Raw genomic sequence first — 22,558 nt, forward strand, 5'->3', positions numbered from 1 at the left:
AAAACACAAACACACAAATGAAAATAAACGTTTATATTACAGCACTAACATCTTTAACATATAAACAAATTATTTGTGATGACACTGTTCCTTTAAACATTAATTTATAGCAAAGTATATGCGTTTCCGCTGTAAAAACCGCAACAAAACAAATCTGTTGCGGAATGTCTGCTCCCATTGAAGTCTCCGCAGAGAACCAGCAGCATAAATTGACATGCTGTTGATTTGAAAGTCGCACTGCAGAACATATTTTGCATCATGTTATATATATATATATATATATATATATTTTATTTTTTTCCCTCTTCATGGGCATGAGATTGTCTAAATCTCCTTAAAGGGAACTTAACCTTTTTTTTTTTTTTTTTGTGTCGTTACTTATTTCAATGATATTTTTGAAGTTTTTTGCTGTATTTTTTTTTTTCTTCCATATGGTGGAAAGTATTAAAAATTAAATAATAATTTGACATGTTTTCCTATGTTGGCCACCAGAGGGAGCACTTCCCAGAATTACAGCAAGGTGAATAAAGCAAAGCAACCTGACTCACAGCTGCTGTAAATGTGGGAGGGAATCTCACTCCCACCCCCCCCCCTCCCACAAGCCAGAAAAGCTGTCTTCAAATTGCTAAGCAGTGTCCGGCAGCCATTTTGGGTGTGATTCTGCAGCTGGCAGAAGTTATAGGACACACCAAAAGGCTAAGTATATGTTCACACGCTTACTAAACAAAGGGAAAACAGCTCCTGGTTTTCAGCCATTTTTTAAATCAAACTCTCGTCTTTGGCTGCGTTTTTTACGGCCGTTTTTGGAGCGTTTTTTCTATAAAGTCAATGAAAAACGTCCCAAGAAGTGATGTGCACTTCATTTTGGTGGGCGTATTTTTTTACGTGCCGGTTTTGGAAAACGACCACGTAAAAAAACGCCCTGTCGGAACAGAACGCCGTATTTCCCATTGAAACCAATGGGCAGATGCTTGTAGGCGTTCTGCTTCCGATTTTTCAGCTGAAAACATTGTGTGTGAACATACCCTTAGAATGATGACCGTGAAGTGAATGACTTTTCAGTTGACCGGTTCACACGCCGTGTATTTGACACTTTTTTTTTTTTTGCACATTTTACGTGCAAAAAACACACGCTTGATTACACTTGATTTTGTGCGTGTGTGTGCTTGCCGCTGATTCTTCAAAACAGCTGATAAGCGGCTATGAAGTATCAGCGGCGCCCGTGCACGCTCCGCGACACACACACACACACACACACACACACACACACACACACACACACACACACACACACACTCTTAAAGGGGTCGTTCAGGAAAACATGGCGCCGCACCTGTCCTCAGGTCGTGTGTGTGGTATTACAGCTCTGTCCTATTCACTTCAATGGAGGTGAACTGCAATACCAGACACAACCTGAGGACAGGTGCGGCGCTGTGTCTCCAATCCGGACACCCCTGCTGTCCTGAGATGACCCGACGGGGGAGGCGGGTGTCAGAGCCACCCACCGCCATCACTGTAGACAGAATCACACAACTACGGCATGAGGGCAGGGCTTTTCCTGAGTGCACTGTCTATTGTTATGGACAGATTTGGGGTATGTTCACACGACAGCGTCCGTAACGGCTGAAATTACGGGGATGTTTCCACCTGTAAAACATCCCCGTAATTTCAGCTGTAACGGCATGTGCAGGCGCTTGAACGCCGCGTCCATTACGGACGTAATTGGCGCTGCTATTCATTGGAGTCAATGAATAACGGCTCCAATTACGGCCAAAGAAGTGACAGGTCACTTCTTTGACGCGGGCGTCTATTTACGCGCCGTCATTTGACAACGGCGCGTAAATATACGCCCCGTGTGAACAGACAAACGTCTGCCCATTGCTTTCAATGGGCAGATGTTTGTCAACGCTATTGAGGTGCTAGTTTCAGACTTAATTCGGGGCAAAAACGCCCGAATTACGTCTGTAATTAGTACGTGTGAACATACCCTTATAGTCACATGAACCCCGTCTGCATCAGAACCGGTAACCTAGGTCCGATCACATGACAGAGGGGGATCACCAAAAACCCTGTGCACCCTCAGCCCGTCCATCCAGTCCTTTCCTGGTTATATCTGCTTCTGGGAAAGCTGGGTGACCACCATTACCCATCCTACTGGAGTGTTTGGGGATGTGACTAATGAACCTCTCAGTCTCAGCACAACTAGAGAGATTTACCGTTCAGGGGTCTGGGAAAGCTGGGTGACCACCATTACCCCTCCTACTGGAGTGTTTGGGGATGTGACTAATGAACCTCTCACACTCCAGTAGGAAGGGTAATGGTGGTCACCCAGCTTTCCCAGACCACTGAACGGTAAATCTCTCTAGTTGTGCTGAGACTGTTTGGGAATGTGACTAATGAACCTCTGTCTCAGCACAACAAGAGAGATTTATCGTTCAGGGGTCTGGGAAAGCTGGGTACCACACTAACAGCGGGCATATCACCCAGCATTCCCAGGACAGTTACACCATGTGTCCTTTTATACAGAGTCTCCTGCACGACTACAGGGGGGGCCCGTCTGGGGGGGGGGGGGGTGCTGCAAATTATAGGCTGCTCAGCTAAAATAATCTCAAATGCCTTGAAGTGGCAACCGAAACCTAAAAGACCTGGAAGGGAGCGAGGAACTACTGCTCGTATGGATCGAAGAACAGCCAAAATGGCAAAGGCTCAGCCAATCATCATCTCCAAAAAGATCAAAGGTGTGAAGTTACCAGTGAGTACTGCTACAATCAGAATACGATGAAGTGAAGCCAAGTTACCAGCAAGAACTCCCCGCAAAGTACCGTTGTTTAAAAAAAAAAAAAAAAAAAAACAATCCCGTGTCCTGAATAGGTTAAAATTTGCCAAGGAACACATTGACTGGCCCAAAAAGAAATGGCGCAACATTTTGTGGACTGATGAAAGCAAAATTGTTCTTTTTGGGTCTAGTGGCCGCAGACAATATGTCAGACGACCCCCAAGCACTGAATTTAGGCCACAGTACACGGTGAAGACAGTAAAGCAAGGTGCTGAAAAAATCATGATATGGGGAGGTTTGTCCTACCATGGTGTTGGGCCTATTTATCGCATACAAGGGATCACGGATCAGTTTGAATATATCAAATTACTTGAGATCATGTTGTCCTATGTGGAAGAAATTCCCATGAAATGGGTCTTTCAACACGACAATGACTCAAAACGCACCAGTAAGTGAACAACCTCTTGGTTACAAACAAACAAACAGGGTTGAGGTAATGGAGTGGCCAGCCCAATCCCCTGACGTCAACCCCACAGAGAACTTGTGGGGTGACGTCAAAAATGTGTTTTATGAGGCAAAACCCGAAAATGCATAAGAAATGTGGAATGTCGTCCAATCTTCCTGGACTGGAAAACATGTTCAGAGGGGCCAGAAGTTGGTTGACTCCATAGAACAGAGATGTCAAGCGGTTCTCAGGAACAATGGTTATGCCACTAAATATTAGCTCAGTAAAGTGAAATCTGAAACAGTTTTTCAGTTTATACATTAAAGAGGCTCTGTCACCAGATTTTGCAACCCCTATCTGCTATTGCAGCAGATAGGCACTGCAATGGAGATTACAGTAACGTTTTTATTTTTAAAAAACGAGCATTTTTGGCCAAGTTATGACCATTTTTGTAGTTATGCAAATGAGGCTTGCAAAAGTCCAAGTGGGTGTGTTTAAAAGTAAAAGTCCAAGTGGGCGTGTATTATGTGCGTACATCGGGGCGTGTTTACTACTTTTACTAGCTGGGCGTTGTGTATAGAAGTATCATCCACTTCTCTTCACAACGCCCAGCTTCTGACAGTGCAGATCTGTGACGTCACTCACAGGTCCTGCATCGTGTCAGACGAGCCGGCACCAGAGGCTACAGATGATTCTGCAGCAGCATCGGCGTTTGCAGGTAAATCGATGTAGCTACTTACCTGCAAACGCTGATGCTGCTGCAGAATCAACTGTAGCCTCTGGTGCCGATGTGGCCGACACGATGCAGGACCTGTGAGTGACGTCACAGATCTGCACTGTCAGAAGCTGGGCGTTCTGAAGAGAAGTGGATGATACTTCTCTTCAGAGCGCCCAACTAGTAAAAGTATTAAAAACGCCCCGATGTACGCACATAATACACACCCACTTGGACTTTGACTTTTAAACACACCCACTTGGACTTTTGCAAGCCTCATTTGCATAACTACAAAAATGGTCATAACTTGGCCAAAAATGCTCGTTTTTTAAAAATAAAAACGTTACTGTAATCTACATTGCAGCGCCTATCTGCTGCAATAGCAGATAGGGGTTGCAAAATCTGGTGACAGAGCCTCTTTAATGTTTGTTTTTAAAGAAAAATACTGGCACTGCTATTTTTTTGAACAGCCTAATCATTTTTTTTCTTTACTTTCTGTAAAGGATTAACAAACTGGATCAACTTTATTATTTTGATTTGGAATTTAATGTGTACTGTTTCCATTGCATTTGCATTTAGACAAATAAGTTAGGGGGAGTTCACACTCAGTTTTTTTTTTAGCAAGTTGTTTTTTTTGCGCGGAAAATGCGCCAAAAATGGCCGAAAATGCCTCCCATTGATTTCAATGGGAGGCGGAGGCATTTTTTTTCCCGCGTGCAGAAAAAAGAAGGGACATGCCCCATCTTCGGGAGTTCACGCCTCTGACCTCCCATTGACATAAAGGCAGAGAAGGCGTATTTCGTGGCATTTAACGGCAGCAGCGCTCAAGGGCCGTGGGCGAAACGCCGCAAAAATCGTCGTGCAGGCAGATTTTCCGGCTGCAAAAAAATATGTGTGAACCCAGCCTTAGAATGGTTTTGCCTTTTTTTTTTTTTTTTTTTTTAAACTATGCACGCCTGGCTGAGTATTCATATTTATTTTAATGGAGAGAGGGAAATGGGCTGCTGTCAGCGACTGGTCTCCCACCACAACAAAGGTCCAGGTGTGTTGAAATCCAACATGCCTGATCCCTGACGTGCCGCCAGGAGAATTAGAAAGCCCCCATGATCCCGCTGAAATCGGCAGGCTTGGCTGACTTATATTCTCTGTGTATGGTGAGCTTAATAGATATCAATATAGACCAACCCAAGTTTAGGCAGTAAGCCAGTTTCTAGGTGTATTAGCTGCCTGGCTCCTGGATTTGTAAAGGTGCCTGTCTTGAACCTCATGAAAATCAGGGAAACATACATCATTTTTAGTTGAAGTTATGCCTCTTTAAGCCACAGTGCAACAGCTTTGATATATTTTTCTCCTATTGGTTTTGGTAAGGCTTCATGCCCACTTCAGTCTTTTTCTTCAGGGTGCTAGCTGTTTTTCAGACGGCTAGCACCCTGACCCATTAATTTCAATGGGGCCATGCACAATTCAGGTTTTTTTTTTTGTTTGTTTTTTTGACGGTCCCGTTGCTCTGTTCCGACAAAAGTAGAGCATGTCCTACTTTGGTCCGAGATTCCGTGACTGTGGGGCCCATGCAAGTCAATGGGGCCGTCAAAAAAAACTGAAGGCACACGGAAGGCATACGTGTGTGACGGAGCCGTTGCCTAGCAACGGCCGTGTGGACAGAGGTACACATACAGACAGATACGGCACTGCACTAATCGGCAGCCCCTTCTCTCTGTCAGCACTGCTAGAGAGAAGAGGCTGCTGATCAGTGCTGGAACGCAGCGATATTAAGAAAAATAAGTTCATACGTACCCTGGCTGTTGTCTTGGTGACGCATCCCTCTTCTGACATCCAGTCCGACCTCCCTGGGTGACGCGGCAGTCCACGTGACCGCTGCATTAGCACCTATAATATCCCTTAGGCAGCATTATAATCACAAGACATAGTCTGTAGTTAAGAAAACCTATATACGCCTCATATAATTATGTCTAAAAGACTCTTTTAGACATATGTACGTCCAAAAAATATAAATTTTTATTATTCCACAAATTGGAAACCCTCCCAAAGATACCCATACATATACATACAAAATTAAAACATACTTAAAATTTAACAAGTTCCGAAGTCATCAAATGTCCACCATAGCCTAATTATTATAATACTGCATAGTATACATCAGGTAACCTAACAGCACAGAGGAAGAGCATGTAGTCTTTAAAGAGGCTCTGTCACCAGATTCTCAAATCCCTATCTCCTATTGCATGTGATCGGCGCTGCAATGTAGATAACAGTAAAGTTTTTTGTTTTTTTTAAAAACGTTCATTTTTGGCCAAGTTATGAGCTATTTTATATATATATATATATATATATATATATATATATATATATATATATATGCAAATGAGCTTTCAATTGAAAACTGGGCGTTTTTTTTTCGTTATGTCCAACTGGGCGTGTATTGTGTTTTTAACTGGGCGTATTTACGTGTATGACGCTGACCAATCAGTGACCAGTCAGCGTCATACACTCCTCTCCATTGATTTACACAGCAGCGATGTGCAGCCGCATACACAGAGATTAACGTTAATCAAGTGTGCTGATAATGAATACACATGAAATCCAGCCTGGACGTCATGTGTATTCAGAATCCTGACACTTCTGACTCTTTTCTGTGAATCACAGTGCTGCTTCTACCCTTGATTTGTCATATATATATATATATATATATATGTATGTGCACACGTAGTGACCAAAAACGTCTGAAAATACAGAGCTGTTTTCAAGGGAAAACAGCCCCTGCTTTTCAGACTTTTTTTGAGCAACTCGCGGTTTTCGCAGAGTTTTTTACGTCCGTTTTTGGAGCGGTTTTCATTGGAGTCTATGAGAAAACCGCTCCAAGAACGTCCAAAGAAGTGTCCTGCACTTCTTTTGACGAGGCTGTATTTTTACGCGTCGTCGTTTGACAGCTGTCAAACGACGACACGTAAATGACAGTACGTTGGCAAACCCATTCAAATGAATGGGCAGATGTTTGCCGACGTATTGTAGCCTTATTTTCAGACGTAAAACGAGGCATAATACGCCTCATTTACGTCTGAAAATAGGTCGTGTGAACCCAGCCTAATATTAAAAACACCTCCAACCAGGAGCAAAAAAATGTAAAAACAAAATAAAACTTGAGTCCCAGCCAGAGTGCTAGAAGCAGCACTGCTCCGGGACTCCGGCTGGGGAAGCCCCTGACATCACTGTCCATATATAGACAGAGATGAAGTCCCAGGCAGAGCGCTAGTAGCGCTCTTCCCGGGACTCCAGCTCTGGGCTTGCCCCTGACATCACATTCCGGTCCAGGAGGGTCCATGGACCGTGACGTCAGGGGTTCCTCCAGCAGAGGAATCCTCGGCCGAAGCGTCGACCACGCTCTGGCTGGGGATTCCACTCCTAGAGGGAGCCCCAGTGTATATGTTTGGCACTATCTATAGTGTGTGTTAGTATCTACAGAGGGGCTGCCCAATCTTGACATTCTTGTGTGCCACACGCTGCCGAACTGCATTTAACGGCACTTAAACTGGATTGTCAAAATAAGCACATGGAGTAAACGTGAACATTTCCGTTAAGTTTAAACCTAGCGGTATTATAGTAATATAGTGTTTATAGTAGTTAAAATAACGAATTGATTAACAATAATTTTGTATTGTATCAAATTTGAAAGTAATGCGGCTCGTCGACATCACATTTTTTCTTTTTTTTTCTTTCTATGTGTGGCCCGTTTACCCGGCCGAGTTTGAGACCCCTGGTCTGGACACTTCATAACTTATAGATGGAGCATCAGGCTGTGGTGAAAGAGCAATGATGACTGACCTAACACTTTGAAAGGAAGGTTTTATTACTGGAATCAATTCAATTCAATTCAATTCAATTCAAAGAAGCTTTATTGGCAGGACCAAATACATATTAGCATTGCCAAAGCAAGTAAGAAGTAAGGGAATGAGGGATAGGGACTGAGGGATTGGGGGATAGGGACATATCTAGGGTCGGGGTTATACAAGTCCATGGCATATCATGTCTCTCTCAGTTTATGGCATGCAGTGACATATTGTGCCGCTGTGCCCACTGTGGTTTCCTCTTCACCCAGCAGGATGTAGAGTTTCTCTTGCTCTTCCATGGAGCTGAAGTCCGGTAAGAGATCAGAGAGTCTCCTGAAGTGAGTGTCCCTCACTGCTGAGTATTTGGAGCAGTGTAGCAGGAAGTGGGCCTCATCCTCCACGGCCTCCTGGTCGCACTGTTGGCACAGTCGGCTCTCCCTGGGCTTGTAGGTCTGTCTGTGGCGCCCGGATTCGATGAGCAGGTTGTGGGCGCTCAGTCTGTAGCGGCTCAGGATCTGTCTGTCTCTGGGGTTTGGCAGTTTCTCCAGATATGGCGCCAGTTTATATTCCCGCTGTAGACTCCGGTATATTGTCAGTTTCTGGGATGTCTTTATGTCGTTCCTCCAGTCACTGATATATTCCTCTTGGCCTTTGTTTATTGTCTTCTTGATTTCGGCTTTTGTGAGGCCGCGCTGGGTGACATTTTCTTCAGGCCGGGTCAGGGTGAGATGTTCTGGGGGGCCTGGTTTACCTGGGATCCCTTGGTGTAACAGGGCTTTATGGTGATAGGAACTTTGCCTGCTGCTGTGTAGATGGGCCCAGAATGATAGCGCCCTCTTCTGGATTGTGAGGTGTAGTGGGAATCTGCCCAGTTCTGCCCGACAGGCACTATTTGAGGTGCTCCGATGGACTTGGAGAAGGTGTTTGCAGAATTCTAGGTGGAAGATTTCTGTTGGGCTGGAATCCCACCTTGACCAGTCTGGGTATGTGTCCGGACCCCAGACTTCACTGGCATACAGGAGGATTGGGGAGATGATGGAGTCAAAGATTTTCAGCCAGACCGTCACTGGTGGTTTGAGATGATAGAGTTTTCGTCTGATGGCATAGAAGGTTTTGCACGCCTTGTCTTTCAGAATCTCTATGGCTTGTTTAAAGCTTCCTGATTGGTTGATTTCTAGGCCCAGGTAAGTGTACCTGTCGGTCGCTGTGATTGTGGCGTTATTTAGTGTGAAGGTCGGGTGCCTGGGGGATTTTGAGTTTCTCTTCTGGAACACCATGATGTTGGTTTTCTTGGCATTGATGGGTAGTGCCCACGTGGAGCTGAATTTTTCTAGGATTTGCAGGTTGTCTTTGAGACCTTTCTCGGTTGGTGATAGTAACAGAAGGTCATCTGCATACAGCAGGAATTTCACCTGGGTGTCATGGAGGGTGAGACCTGGTGCTGAGGAGGATTCCAGAGCTGTGGCCAGTTCATTGATGTAGATGTTGAAGAGCGTTGGACTGAGGCTGCAGCCTTGTCTGACTCCTCGGCTCTGCTGGAAATCAGCCGTTCTTCTCCCGTTCACCTTCACGCTGCATCTGTTCTCTGTGTAGGAGCTTCTGATGACGTCATAGGTTTTACCTCCTATTCCGCTCTCCAGCAGTTTCAGGAATAGGCCCGGGTGCCACACTGAGTCAAAGGCCTTCTTAAAGTCCACAAAACAGGCGTAAATCTTCCCATGCTTTGTATTGTGGACGTGGCTCTTGATGAGGCTGCGCAGGGTGTAGATGTGGTCAGTGGTGCGGTGGTTTGGCATGAACCCAGCTTGGCTTTGGTGGAGGACATTGTGCTGGGAGAGGAAGCTGAGGATTCTCTTATTCAGGATGCTGCTGAACAGTTTCCCCAGGTTGCTGCTGACACATATCCCTCGGTAGTTGGCCGGGTCGTACCTGTCCCCACTCTTGTGGATTGGTGTTATAAGGCCTTGGTTCCAGATTTGCGGGAAGTAGCCGGCACTCAGCACTATATTAAATAGTTTGACTATTGCGGCCTGTATTTCTGGCGGGCTGTGTTTTATCATTTCTGGTGAGATTCTGTCTAGGCCGCTGGATTTTTTACACCTTATGTCTGAGGTTCTCTCTGTTACTTCTTGCAGTGTTATTGGTGTATCCAGGGGGTTTTGAGAATCTTTAAGTGTTTCCTCCATCGCCTTCAATTTTGATATTATTTGTTTTTGTTCTTGGCTTTGTTCTTCTTTCGGGATATCTTTGTAGAGGTCCCTGAAATATTGGAGCCAGATGTTGCCATTTTGAATATGAAGGTTGTTTTTCTTGCAATTTTTGCCCATGTGTTTCCATAATTCCCAGAACGAGTTGTCATGGAGGGCATCTTGGAGTTGGGTAAGTTTGGTGGAGATGTGCCTTTGTTTTTTCTTTCGGAGGATGGTCTTGTATTGCCTCTGTATGTTGCTGTAGGCCTCCTTCAGACCGGTGTTGTTTGGGTCTCGGTGCTTCTTATTTGAGGCATTTCTTAGGGTCTTCCGTACTTCTTTGCACTCACGGTCAAACCAACCGTTAGGATGTATTTCTTGTGGCCTCTTGTAGTCACATCTTTTCAGGTCAGACTTCTCTGCCATGGTATAGAATATATTATTGAGGTCATTTACGGCCTGATTGACCCCTCCTGGGCTTGTCTCATACACCTTGTTGTAGAGGTTGTGAAGCATCTCCTGCACTTCTGGTCTGTTCATTGTCTCTTTATATTTTATAGTTGACGTTTTGGACCATTTATAAGATGGGGGCAGGTTGAAGAGGCCGGTTTGATGTGGTTTTTGTGCAGATGGTTTGGTTGTGGATTTGATGTATAGAAGTAATTGGTTGTGATCTGACAGGTGCGTTTGTGGAGTGACTATGAGTGCGCCAATGTTTGCGGGGTCCATGTCCGTGATGGCATAGTCTACTACACTGCTGCCTACATGGGAGTTTAGTGTATACCTTCCTAAAGAGTCTCCCTTGGTGCGGCCATTCAGTATGTGGAGTCCTAAGCTTCGACATAGATTCAGTAGTTTTTTCCCGCTTTTGTTGACGGTGCTGTCATAGCTGTTTCTCTCTTTCTGTAGGGAGTTATGACAGTCGGCCTCTGCTCCAAAGATGAAGATGTTTCCATCATTGGTCAGGTAGTCTTTATCTCTCCCCGTTCTTGCATTGAGGTCTCCGTAGATGAGAACGCTGCCCAGGGTCTGGAAATGGGCGGCTTCCCTTTGTATAATCTCAAAGCTGTCTGGGTTGGAGTACGGGGACTCTGGCGGTGCGATGTACGTTGCGCAGAGATACATGTCAGACTGAGAGGTGAGGATGGAGCTGCCTATTCTTATCCAGATGTGGCTGTCTCCTCGCTTCACGGCTTTGATCTGCTCATGGAGCTCCTCCTTGTACCAGACTAATATTCCTCCTGAACACCGACCCTGCTTGATGTGTTTATTTTTCAGGGCGGGGACAGAGATTTCCCTGTATCCAGTGGGCACCAGGGACTCATTCTCTGTCCTAGTCCATGTTTCCAGGAGGATTTGTATATCGATATTTTTCAGTCTTTGGATGAAGTCTGGATCGTTAATTTTGCATCCAAAGGCTGAGGCTATCACTGTCACTAGAGAATCCTTATCAAGGAGCAGTGGTCATAAAACTAACCTGTTGTATTATACTGCAGGCCCACTCTTAGTGCTCATCTGTGTACATGACTAATAGGCAGCTAATCTAAAACCCTTTTAATGGGAATGTTTTACTAGCAAACGGAAACGCATGCATACGTATGACATAAGCAGCAATTTGTAATGGCAGCGTGGTTGGTCAATGATCACCTTGTGTGCCTAGTAGTAGAAAATATTTATTGAATTCAGGTGTCTCATTCAGTCCCATTGCTGCAGGTGTATAAAATCCAGCACCTAGCCATGCAGTCTGCCTTTATAAACATTTGTGAAAGAATGGGTCATTCTAAAGAGCTCACTGAATTCCAGCGTGGCACTGTAATAGAATGCCACCATTGCAACAAGTCAGTTTTGTGAGATTCTTCCACCATAGATATTCACAATAATAACCACTCACAGTTGATTGTAGAAGCATTTAGCAGCCAAAGCTACTCTGACACTTTGTGGCCGACTACCTAAGGTTACAGAGCAGTGGACGAGAGCTAAGGCGCATAATGTATAAAAGGCGCCAATGCTCCGCTGACTCCATAACTGCAGAGTTCCAAACCTCTGGCATTAACATCCGCACAAATACTGTGCATCGGGAGCTTCGTGGCATGGGTTTCCTTGGCCGACCAGCTGCATGCAAGCCTTACGTCACCAAGTACAATGCCAAGCGTCGGATGGAGTGGTGTAAAGCTGCCGCCACTGGACTCCGGAGCAGTGGAAATGTGTCCTGTGGAGTGACAAATCGCCCTTCTCTATCTGGCAGTCTGATGAATGAGTCTGGGCAAATGCCATGAGACTGTTCCCTGCCTGACTGCATTGTGCCAACTGTAAAGTTTGGTGGAGCAGGGAAAAATGGCATAGGGGTGGTTTTTCAGGTATTGCTCTTGGCCCCTTAGTTCCAATGAAGTGAAATCCTAACACACCTTCAGCATACCAAGACATTTTGGACAATTGTATGCGTCCAATTTTGTGGGAACAGTTTGGGGACTCTGCCCGGTGCACAAAGCAGGGTCCATAAAGACATGGTTGGGTGAGTTTGGTGTAGAAGAACATGACTGGCCTGCACATCTGACCAACTCCATCTCTCCCCTTTTGGGATGAACTAGAACAGAGATTGTGAGCCAGGCCCTCTAGTCCAACATCCGTGTCTCACCTCACAAATGCTCTTCTGGATAAAAGGCTACAAATTCTCTGACGCACTCAAAAATCATATGGAAAGCCTTCCCTGAGGAGTAGAAACTGTTTTACCTGCAAAGGGGAGGACCAACTCTATGTTAATGCCTCTGGAATGTCCTAAAAAGCTCATGTAGATGTAGCAATACCTTTGTCCATAATAGAAAAAAATAATTGTGTATGTATAGATATATATAGATAGTGTATGTATGTTTCAGGGCCTCTACAGTAACGTGACTTGTCCCACAGGAAAGTGCAGTTAAAGTGGCCATTAAAGTTTTATTACCCCATATACATAAAATAACACACTTTGTTTTCTATTGAAATTCATGCTAATGAGCTGGTGCTTTCCACTTTGAGATAAATTTATTGTGGCATGTTTGCTATTTATCATTGTAACTCCAGACAGAAGTGTTTACCATAAAGCCACTGATCTTGAGGCCCCATGCACACGAACGTGCTTTTGCGGCCGCAATTCCGCCGAAAATCCACGGGAGAATTCATTCCTATGGGGCCACGCACACGACTGTGGTTTCCACGGTCCGTGCATGGCCCAGTAGCCCGGACCGCAGAAAGAACGGGCATGTCTTATTACAGCCGTGTTCTGTGGTCCAGGCTCGTAGCAAATAATGGCCGCTGCCATGTGCACAGCCTGCAATTTGCAGGCGGCTTGCAAGTGACACTCTGCCCCCGGCCGACCTGAAAATCACGGCCGTGCACATGGCTACGGTCGTGTGAATGAGGCCTAAGATCTTCCTTTTTTTTTTTTTTTTTTGTCCACATTTTTTTGTTACACACTTACGTGCTTTAATAATGCGTACCGTTTGGCCAATTATCATGATTTGCTATTTATGGGCTACCATAACGTCAATTGGCCAGTATAAATTCAGGGAAATGTCAACAATAAAATTGTTTGGTTTTGATCATGCTACCATAAAAAACATTGTTGTTTTGTGGAATCATATGTAAATACTTTTCATAGCAACATCTACAGTATCTATTGATTTTATTGAAAGGGCTACAGCTAGTCAACAATGATTCTCCTCCTGCCGTCTTTCAAAATCTGTGATGGAATTTGATACTTGGCAGTAGGGATGTCACGATACCAGAATTTGGACTTCGATACCGATACTGTGTGTAGTATTGCGATTTCGATTCCGTTTTGTGATTTGAGGTGTGATGATGAATTGTGCCTCCCATTAATAGTAATTAACCCCATTATGTTTCTCAGTCATAATGGGTTAATGTGTAAGGTACATGATGGGGTTAATTACTATTAATGTGAGGCACATGGAGGTTAAATTCATCATCACACCTCATGCCTTACATTAATAAGTGAAAGCCGTTTTTATTTTTTTACAGCATACACTTCATAAATGACGCAATAAAATTGTTGTGCAGGTTATTACGGCCGCGCCAATACCGAATATGTGTGTATTTTATGTATTGAGACTTATTTTAATGTTTATTGTAAAAAAGGTTTGTGTGGGTTTTTTTTATTTAACATTACTTTGTTTTTAGTTTTAAACTTTAATGTACTGGCATATATCCGATATATGCCAGTACATTAGCCTTATGTATAGTACACAGGCAGTTGTTAGAACATACCCAAGTATTCCCTAAAAGGAAATATGGTAAAACAGCCCTGGGGTCCTTCAATAGACCCTGGGCTGTCTGGCCATATATGGTATGGCCCTCGATCGCGTCACAGGAATTCCCTGACACGCGATCCAGGGGCATCCCCCCCCCCCCCCTTCTCATTTTCCCCTGAATGCTCGGTCAGCTTTGATCGCAGCATTCAGGAGAATAGCGGCAGAGATGAGAGGTTTCTCTGATCTCCGCGGTTATACAGCGGGGCTCCGGCTGTGTAATACAACCATTGCCCCGCTCCTGACAGTAAGTGCGCGTGCAGTTAGCATAAGGAGATGCGGCCGGCGCTGCACTAATGAGCGGCGGTTCAGGCACTGAAGACAGAACATGGGGGTGTTTTGCAGTGCGCCCGCCATGATCTGTCTTCAGTGCCGCCGCTCATTAGTGCAGCACTGGCCGCATCTCATCATCATGACGGCACGCACTTGTCAGGACTCTGGAGCGGGGCAATGGCTGTATCACACACACGCAGCCCCGCTCTCATACATTCATGTGTTACAATACTGAGCTGTGCAGCCGGGCAGCTCCGTATCGAAGTACATGAAATAGCGGTATGAAACCATTTGGGGATGCAGAGTATCGAAACCGTATCGAAGTTTCGATGCATCGTGCATCCCTACTTGGCAGTAATCTTTCAGACTCCAAGTAGAGAAGCCAGGGGGGATAAGCATGGCTACTGGGCTAAAAAGAAAAGTAGATAATTAAAGAGGCTCTGTCCCCAGATTATAAATGCCCGATCTCCTACATAATTTGATCACACTATTCCATTTTTGTGGGAGAAGATGTGACCAAAAAACAGCAATTCTGGAATTGTTTTTTATAATTAATTTTTTTTTTATGGTACACTGTGCAGGATTAATTAAAATAATAGTTGTATCGTTCAAGTCGTTACGGACACTGCAATACCAATTAGGGTATGTGCACACACACTAATTACGTCCGTAATTTACGGACGTATTTCGGCCGCAAGTACCGGACCGAACACAGTGCAAGGAGCCGGGCTCCTAGCATCATACTTATGTACGATGCTAGGAGTCCCTGCCTCGCTGCAGGACAACTGTCCCGTACTGTAAACATGATTATACTACGGGAAAGTTGTCCTGCAGCAAGGCAGGGACTCCTAGCGTCGTACATAAGTATGATGCTAGGAGCCCGGCTCCTTGCACTGTGTTCGGTCCGGGACTTGCGGCCGAAATACGTCCGTCAATTACGGACGTAATTAGTGTGTGTGCACATACCCTTAGGTGTGTTTTTTTTTTTTTTGTTTGTTTACTTTCCTGATTGTGTGTGTTGAAGTCTCTCTAGGGGACTTGAAGGCCTAAACCCCTGATGGCTATGCTAAGGCTGGGTTCACACTGAGTTTTTTGCAGGAGGAAAACCTGCCTCAAAATTCCATTTGAAATTTTGAGGCAGATTTTGCTCTGCCTGCACGCCATTTTTCGCCCGCAGCCATTGAGCGCCGTGGGCAAGAAACACAGCGAAATACGCTTTTTCGGCCTCCCATTCCTGTCAATGGGAGGTCAGAGGCGTAAACGACCGAAGGTGGGGCATTTCCCTTTTTCCCGCAAGATTGTTTTTCCGCTCACGGGAAAAAAACTCCTCCGCCTCCCATTGAAATAAATGGGAGGCATTTCGGCCGTTTTTGCCACGTTTTCTGACGTGGTTTCCGCGTCAAACTAGTAAAAAAAACTCCGTGTGAACTCCCACTAATAGGTAGTGAAATGTATTACAACTGGCAGTTTTACACTGATGGGAAGCTGGGCTTCCACACTTAGCAGAGCTGAAGGCCATTGTTAGTCCTCCGGTTGCCATAGCAACAATCTGCACCCCCGTGATCTGGTAGCAGTGGTGCTGATGGGCTTCTAATAGACTGCGGCATCTAAGGGGATAATCTGATCGATCTGAGCTAGCTCCAATCCTGGCGGTTACTGCGGGGAGTCAGCTGTAATATACAGCTGAAACCCGCAGGTCAGCATCTGAGCCTGTGCCACCCATGCAACGTAATTGTACTGCGGTTTGCGGGAACCCCTTCCTGGCTGTCATGGGAAAGAATTCTAGTAAATGCATCAATATAGTTACTGTATATTAAATGTCAGTGCTTACATGTGTGAACTGTAGTTACAGTAATTTTCTTTGGCGCATTTCATCACTTGAGAAAATAAACCTCCCATTTATCTTTATTTTTTTCCTTTTTTAGTATTGGATCAACGAGTACACGGCATCCCTGGGAATTGGTGTCTTCCACTCTGGTATTCAGGTATATGGTAGAGGTATGTCCTTTTTAAAGACCTAAATCTAAATTTTGCTATAATCATTTAGATTGATGTTCCCCTTCACCCCACTTCTAATGTTAATACAGTAATGGTTTTATTTTATAGCGCCATTAGCTTCCAGGGCGCTGTACATAAAAAATCCACAGGGCTTTAAATACACAACTAGCATAAATGATAAAAACCATCAAGTACTATAAGCTCAATCATAAGGACGGGCCCAGACTTAGATGAGGGTAGAAGCTGCTTATAGAGTTGTAGTGTGCACAGGGTCATTGTAAGCTGTTGTGGAGAGGTGGGTTTTCTAGGTTGCTTTTGAAAGTTCGGATGGGATGGGATTGGAGGGGAGGCCACAGAGGATGAAGTTGCAGTAATCTATGGCGGATTATTGTGAGGGAATGTTGTACAAGCATTTTTTGTTGAAGTTAACCACTCATGCTTTTTCACGCACTTGCCTAATTCCCACCACTGTTATTATAGAGATTAATATGCACATTGGGCCTGTCAAATTTTTTTTTTTTTTTTTTTTTTTTTTTAATCCGCTTAGGGCTATGTTCCCACAGGTCGGATATGCTGCTTATCAGTATGCAGCATATTTGACCTAGAACCAGCAGGGGTTTCTGGCTGAAAAAAAATGCACCAAATTGTGATGCAAAATTTCGGCGGAATCTCTGATGTGGACAAAAAAAAAAGCCGACACTTCCCCCCCCCCCCGGGCTCTGTTCTCTGTGCAGTCCAGCCTCCCGTGATGCTGCAGCAGTCATATGGGATGAAACGTTAGGGCAGCTCGCAGAACATAGTTACATAGTTACATAGTTAGTACGGCTGAAAAAAGACACATGTCCATCAAGTTCAACCAAGGGAAGGGAAAAGGGAAGGAAAAATTTCTACACATAGGAGCTAATACTTTTTTGTTCTAGGAAATTATCTAACCCTTTTTTAAAGCCATCTACTGTCCCTGCTGTGACCAGCTCCTCAGATGGGAAGAAAAGAAGCTGTCGCTATGACAGTATAGTCTTTCTTTAGTGGTGTTTTTTGTTTTTTTTTTTGTGGCGGAATGGCAGCGTTTCTGCCACAAAAAAAGCAACATTTGCTATTTTGTCGCTGTTCTACCTTCAATTTGACATCGATGGGTAGTAAATTGACATGCTGCGGATTAAAAAAAATAAGTTGTGGACGTTTTTACATCAGATTGTTTTCCGCAACATGTGGTTGAGTTTAGTTTAACTGTAAATGCTGCAGATTTTCTGCACAGAATTTAGTTGCGGCAGTTCCGCTGCGTTTATGCTAAGGGAGCCCAGCCTTAAGATGAATTCTGAGAAGATTTATTCTAAAGCTCCTTGGCAAAATTTACAATATCAGGTTATCTGTTAAGGAGCTTTGCCTGTGTCCCTATGACAACACTTCTTGTACTCCCTAAGTGTACCTATGAAAGCACTGACCTGCCAGAGTACATGGATAGGAATTGGTGAGGCAGTACCAGAAGATATTCTCAAAGACCGCTCTAAATACAGGAATATTTCAACACGTGTATGTGGTGGTGTTTTTTTTTTTAAGGGACAAGTTTTCTGAAAAAACTGAATTCATGTATCATTGTTGATATGTGGATGATTATGGAAAGACTTTAAAGGGGTTGTCGGAAAAGTAGCTTCAGGAAATGTCCTAAAATAACAGACCAAACCGTATTCACCTGCTAAATTCCCTGCTGCTCCAATGAACCCTGCCAGTCTTCGTTAAATTTTCCTTAAGTGATGACATGCCAATCACTGGCATCAGCGGGCACACGCTGTACATTCCAGCATCACCGCTGAGGTCGTTGATTGGCTGCAGCGTTCACGTGGATTCACAACACGTTATCGCTGCAGGAAAAGTAAGCACAGACCAAGGGAGCATCGGCCCTAGAGCAACAAGGAATCTAACCGGTGAGTAAAGTCTGGTTTGTTTATTGCACTTAGTTGAACTAGACTATTAAATATTATGTTTTTTTTTTTTTTTTTTTTTTTTTTTTTTTTTTTTTTTTTTATAGAACAAACCTTGCAGTACACTAGTCTTTCTTGTAGTAATCCCTATGCCTCCATTCATCCCTCTCAACCAGGGTGGGGATACATAGGTCCTAGAGCAGGGGTGGGGTACCTTTTTTTTATTTTTTTTCTGCAAAGGGCCATTTGGATATTTATAACCTCATTTGCGGGCCATACAAAATTAACAACTTAAAAATGAGCCTGCTATATTTGGTCAAACAATTAAATAACACCCCTAATGTGATGTCTGGAACTGCTTCTCTTGGGTGAGGTGTGTGATGTTAGCTGGTATTGATGACGTTACTACTGCGTCGGTCAGTCTAGAGCACAGTCGACGCTTAACAATGGTAAGTTTTGAAAAGAACTCGCAGCAGTGAGTTGTTCCAACTTACTTAAAAGGGTTTTTCTATCAGGGACATTTATGACCTATCCCGCGGATAGGTCATAAATGTCAGCTGCAGGTCACACCTCTGGGTACGCGCACCTATCTTTTAGAACGGGGCACCCTAAACCCTGTTCTACCTCCTGTTTTGTGGCTGATTTCCAACCATGAAGAAGAAAACCACGTAGCTCGCTGAGCTACGCTGTTTCCATAACTTCCCCTACCCCTCCCCATCACTACCAGACCCCTGCGTGCGTCCATTCCCAGCTGCCTTGCCCAACAGACCCCATGAATGCCCCCCCACAGTATATTCCCCCCCCCACAGTATATTGCCCCCCCCCCAGCAGCTACCATATGAGCTCTCCTCCCATACCCAGTATAAGGCCCCCTTATTTATGCACCTAATAGAAAAATAACAAGTAACTATCCCCGTTCCCACGACAGGTGGCGGAGATCCTTCTTCTCCTCCTCTGCACTGTGAGTGCTTGCGCCGAGCCGTTCGCGGCACAGTGAATGCTGAACCCAACTGCGGACGCAGATTCAGTTGGAAGCAGGACCAGCGTGGTCAGCGCTCTGTGGCAACGGGCCCCGGTCGCAGTTGCAACCCCCTATAGCTACGCCACTGCCTGCCCGGGAGTGGACCAGTCCGGTCACTGACTCAGGTCAGGTGACCGGACTGATCCACACTTGGGCGGGCACGCACCGACCTCACTCAGACAGCCACTGACACCGCCATACTTTGCTCCGTCCGAGTGAATGAGTAGGGCAGACTCACAGCGGCGTTATATGGCCCGCGTGCCGGATGTTCCGCCACCCCAGTCCTAGAGTGTCACCATGTTTAGTAAGACCCGCTGAGGGTCCAATTTGGAATTAATATTTCTCGACCGAATATATTACGCCCATGATTATAGTTATTTAAAATAATGTAAATCAATTAGATTGTCCTTCAAACAAGAAAAACGTTTTATATGAATCCCTATTTGTAAAAAATAAAAATTGTGGGATGAGGCATTAATAATAAACCTTTTTATTGTCCCTTCAGAATTTGCTTATGGTGGTCACCCATATCCATTCTCGGGTGTTTTTGAAATCTCGCCTGGAGATTCTTCAGAACTTGGAGACACATTTAAGTTTAAGTAAGTAGAAAGTAAAATGATCTTTTTTGTGTTTTGGAATTGATTATGGAACAAGGCAATACTACAGCAAATTTCATGCACAATCCCAAATGCAAGATTCGTGCACTTTGGCATTTGTTTTAAGCTTCCCGGTTTAGGCTGCTTTCACACGGCCGTATTTGGAAGCCAAAACTAGGAGTGGGTCCAATACATGAAAGAGGAGCAAATCTTTTTATTTTTCTTCTGTGTAGGTTCCACTCCTCCTAGTTTTGCCTTCCGCGTACTGGTGCACAATACTGCCGTGTGAAAGTCGCCTTATGCAGCAAAACTAACACGTGAGCTACAAAAAAGTGCTAGCCTATTGTGACTGCTCTAGTGGCCAGTGTAAAACGGCAATATTTCAAAAACCACAATTTTTTTAAAAATATTTCTTTTTATAATAACCTGATTCAAATAGTATGTGTAACTTTCTGATGATCCATTCCCTTTTTAATATGCGTGTGTGTTTGATAATTTAAATTTACACAAGGTCTCTGATAACGTTTTGTTTTCTAAGGCTCTATTCACGTTTGTTTTAGTGACTCCATATGTAGTATACATTGCTATCCCCCTCAAGAGACAGAACCCCTGACTGACCACATTGTAAGTCCATGCGGTCCGTCCAGTGCTGTTAATGTCTGCCCCATGAAAGAAGCCTATGAGCCGGTCTTCAGCTAACACTGCCTCTCTGAGCAGAGCCGAGGTGAGCTGAAGTCCTACCATTACAGGGGAAGGGGCAGTCGGCTCAGCGATTGGTGGGACTCTTAGCACCTGTATTCCCCCCCCTCCCCGATCAAAACGTCTGACATTTCAAAAATTTTATGTAAATGAATTACTCTTTAAAATCAATGGATCAATGTCACCGTTGGTTTCCTTCATGCAATGGATCCAGCAGGAATGTTTGTTTCTATGATGGAACGGAGTAATCGAAAACCCAGTGCAGATGTAAACAGAGTCTTAAGCTGTCGGAGTAAAATCCAGTATGCACGGCATGTGACCAATATGCACGGCACGCCACCTCTCCTGGAAAGTACGCAAAGACCGGCTGGGGACATCTGTACGTTGTAATTGTACTATTTTAGTGCAGTGATATATACATAGCAAGGAGACGTTAAAATTGTTACTTTTTGTCAATTTTCCACACCTTTTCCAAATAGCAAATTACATATTTGCTGTCATAATTGAATGCTTTGCTTGTATACAGGGTGCCTTACCTTTTATGAGTATTTATATTGTCTGAAAATGTTTTCTGTTTTTGGAAAAAAAAAATTTTTTATATTCAGTGTTATTTATAAGATTTAGATACAAATACTTAGGCGAAATCGCCAAACAATCAGCACAAAAAAAATCGCTATACATATTAACATTTCAGACATATTTTCACATTACAGATACAAGAAATAAGTTCACCTCATTAACAGTTATCAATTTGCAGTTACACAATTACCTAGTCAGTAGTGTCAGAAAGAGCACACCAGGAGGCCCAGATCTTGTCCAATTTCGTAGGACACTTACGATTCTGATAAAGAACTTTTTCATACGAAAGTATACCATTTATCAAACACTTCCACTAAGTCAGAGCAGGCACTGCAGGCGCCATCCACCTCAACGCAATGGCATTACAGGCCGTAAATAAGGTTTCTTGGAGAAACATTTTCTGGTGGCATGAGTAGGGGTCATCACTAGTCAAGCCAAAAAGGCAAAACAATGGTTCCCGATGGAGTGGGGCCCCCATCACCCCACAAAGATAGGATAAATCCCCCCCCCCCCCCCGAAAGGATGCAATATATGGACACGACCAGATCATATGCCAAAAATCAGCAGCCTCCTGGTGACATCTCAGACATTCAGTAGATGGGATCACTCCCATTCTGTGTAGACGGGTCGGTGTCAGGTAAGCACGATGAGTAATATATAACTGTGTGAGCCTGTTATTAGCAGCAGGTGAGACCAAAAGATGGGAAGACAACATATTGTCCCAATCATCATCAGTGAGGAGAGAGAGAACCTCCAGCCATCTGGCCCTAGTATGTGGGACCCTTTTAGAACATGTTTTCAGCACCAGAGATGAGTAAACACAATACATACGTCCAAATCTGCCATTGGTACAGAACAGGTTAATGATCTCAAGTGTCTGCAAAGTATGATGAGGATACCCTGGAAATTGCACATTGAGGGCTTGTCGGAGCTGCAAATATCTGTAGAAGGACCGAGGAGAAATTTCATTCTTAAACTGCATTTGTTCAAAGGTTAACCACAAATTTCTCTATCAAGTGTGTGAGGTGGGTAATACCAAGTCACTCCCAGAATTCAGCACCATCAAGCTGATACAGTTCACGAAGCATGGGGTTACGCCATAAGGGCCAAGACACAAGGGGTCCCGTTATTCCAAACAATCTTTAGTGCGGTCCATACCTGTTTCGCCACTCGATGCAGTGGAGTAAACCTCAGTCCTG

The 22,558-nt window shown here is 44.4% G+C and overlaps 1 protein-coding gene across 1 annotated transcript in view; it reads left to right on the top strand.

Moving 5' to 3' along the window:
- Positions 1 to 22,558, top strand: part of DESI2 (desumoylating isopeptidase 2) — a 74,597-nt gene that overhangs the window by 18,284 nt on the left and 33,755 nt on the right. The window contains exons 2-3 of the mRNA XM_075862903.1: positions 16,473 to 16,545; positions 19,991 to 20,084. Coding sequence (XP_075719018.1) covers positions 16,473 to 16,545; positions 19,991 to 20,084 — 167 coding nt within the window. The remainder of the gene's footprint in view (positions 1 to 16,472; positions 16,546 to 19,990; positions 20,085 to 22,558) is intronic.

The sequence above is a fragment of the Rhinoderma darwinii genome, chromosome 4 (genome assembly GCF_050947455.1).
Source record: "Rhinoderma darwinii isolate aRhiDar2 chromosome 4, aRhiDar2.hap1, whole genome shotgun sequence".
NCBI classification, from domain to species: Eukaryota; Metazoa; Chordata; class Amphibia; order Anura; family Rhinodermatidae; genus Rhinoderma; species Rhinoderma darwinii.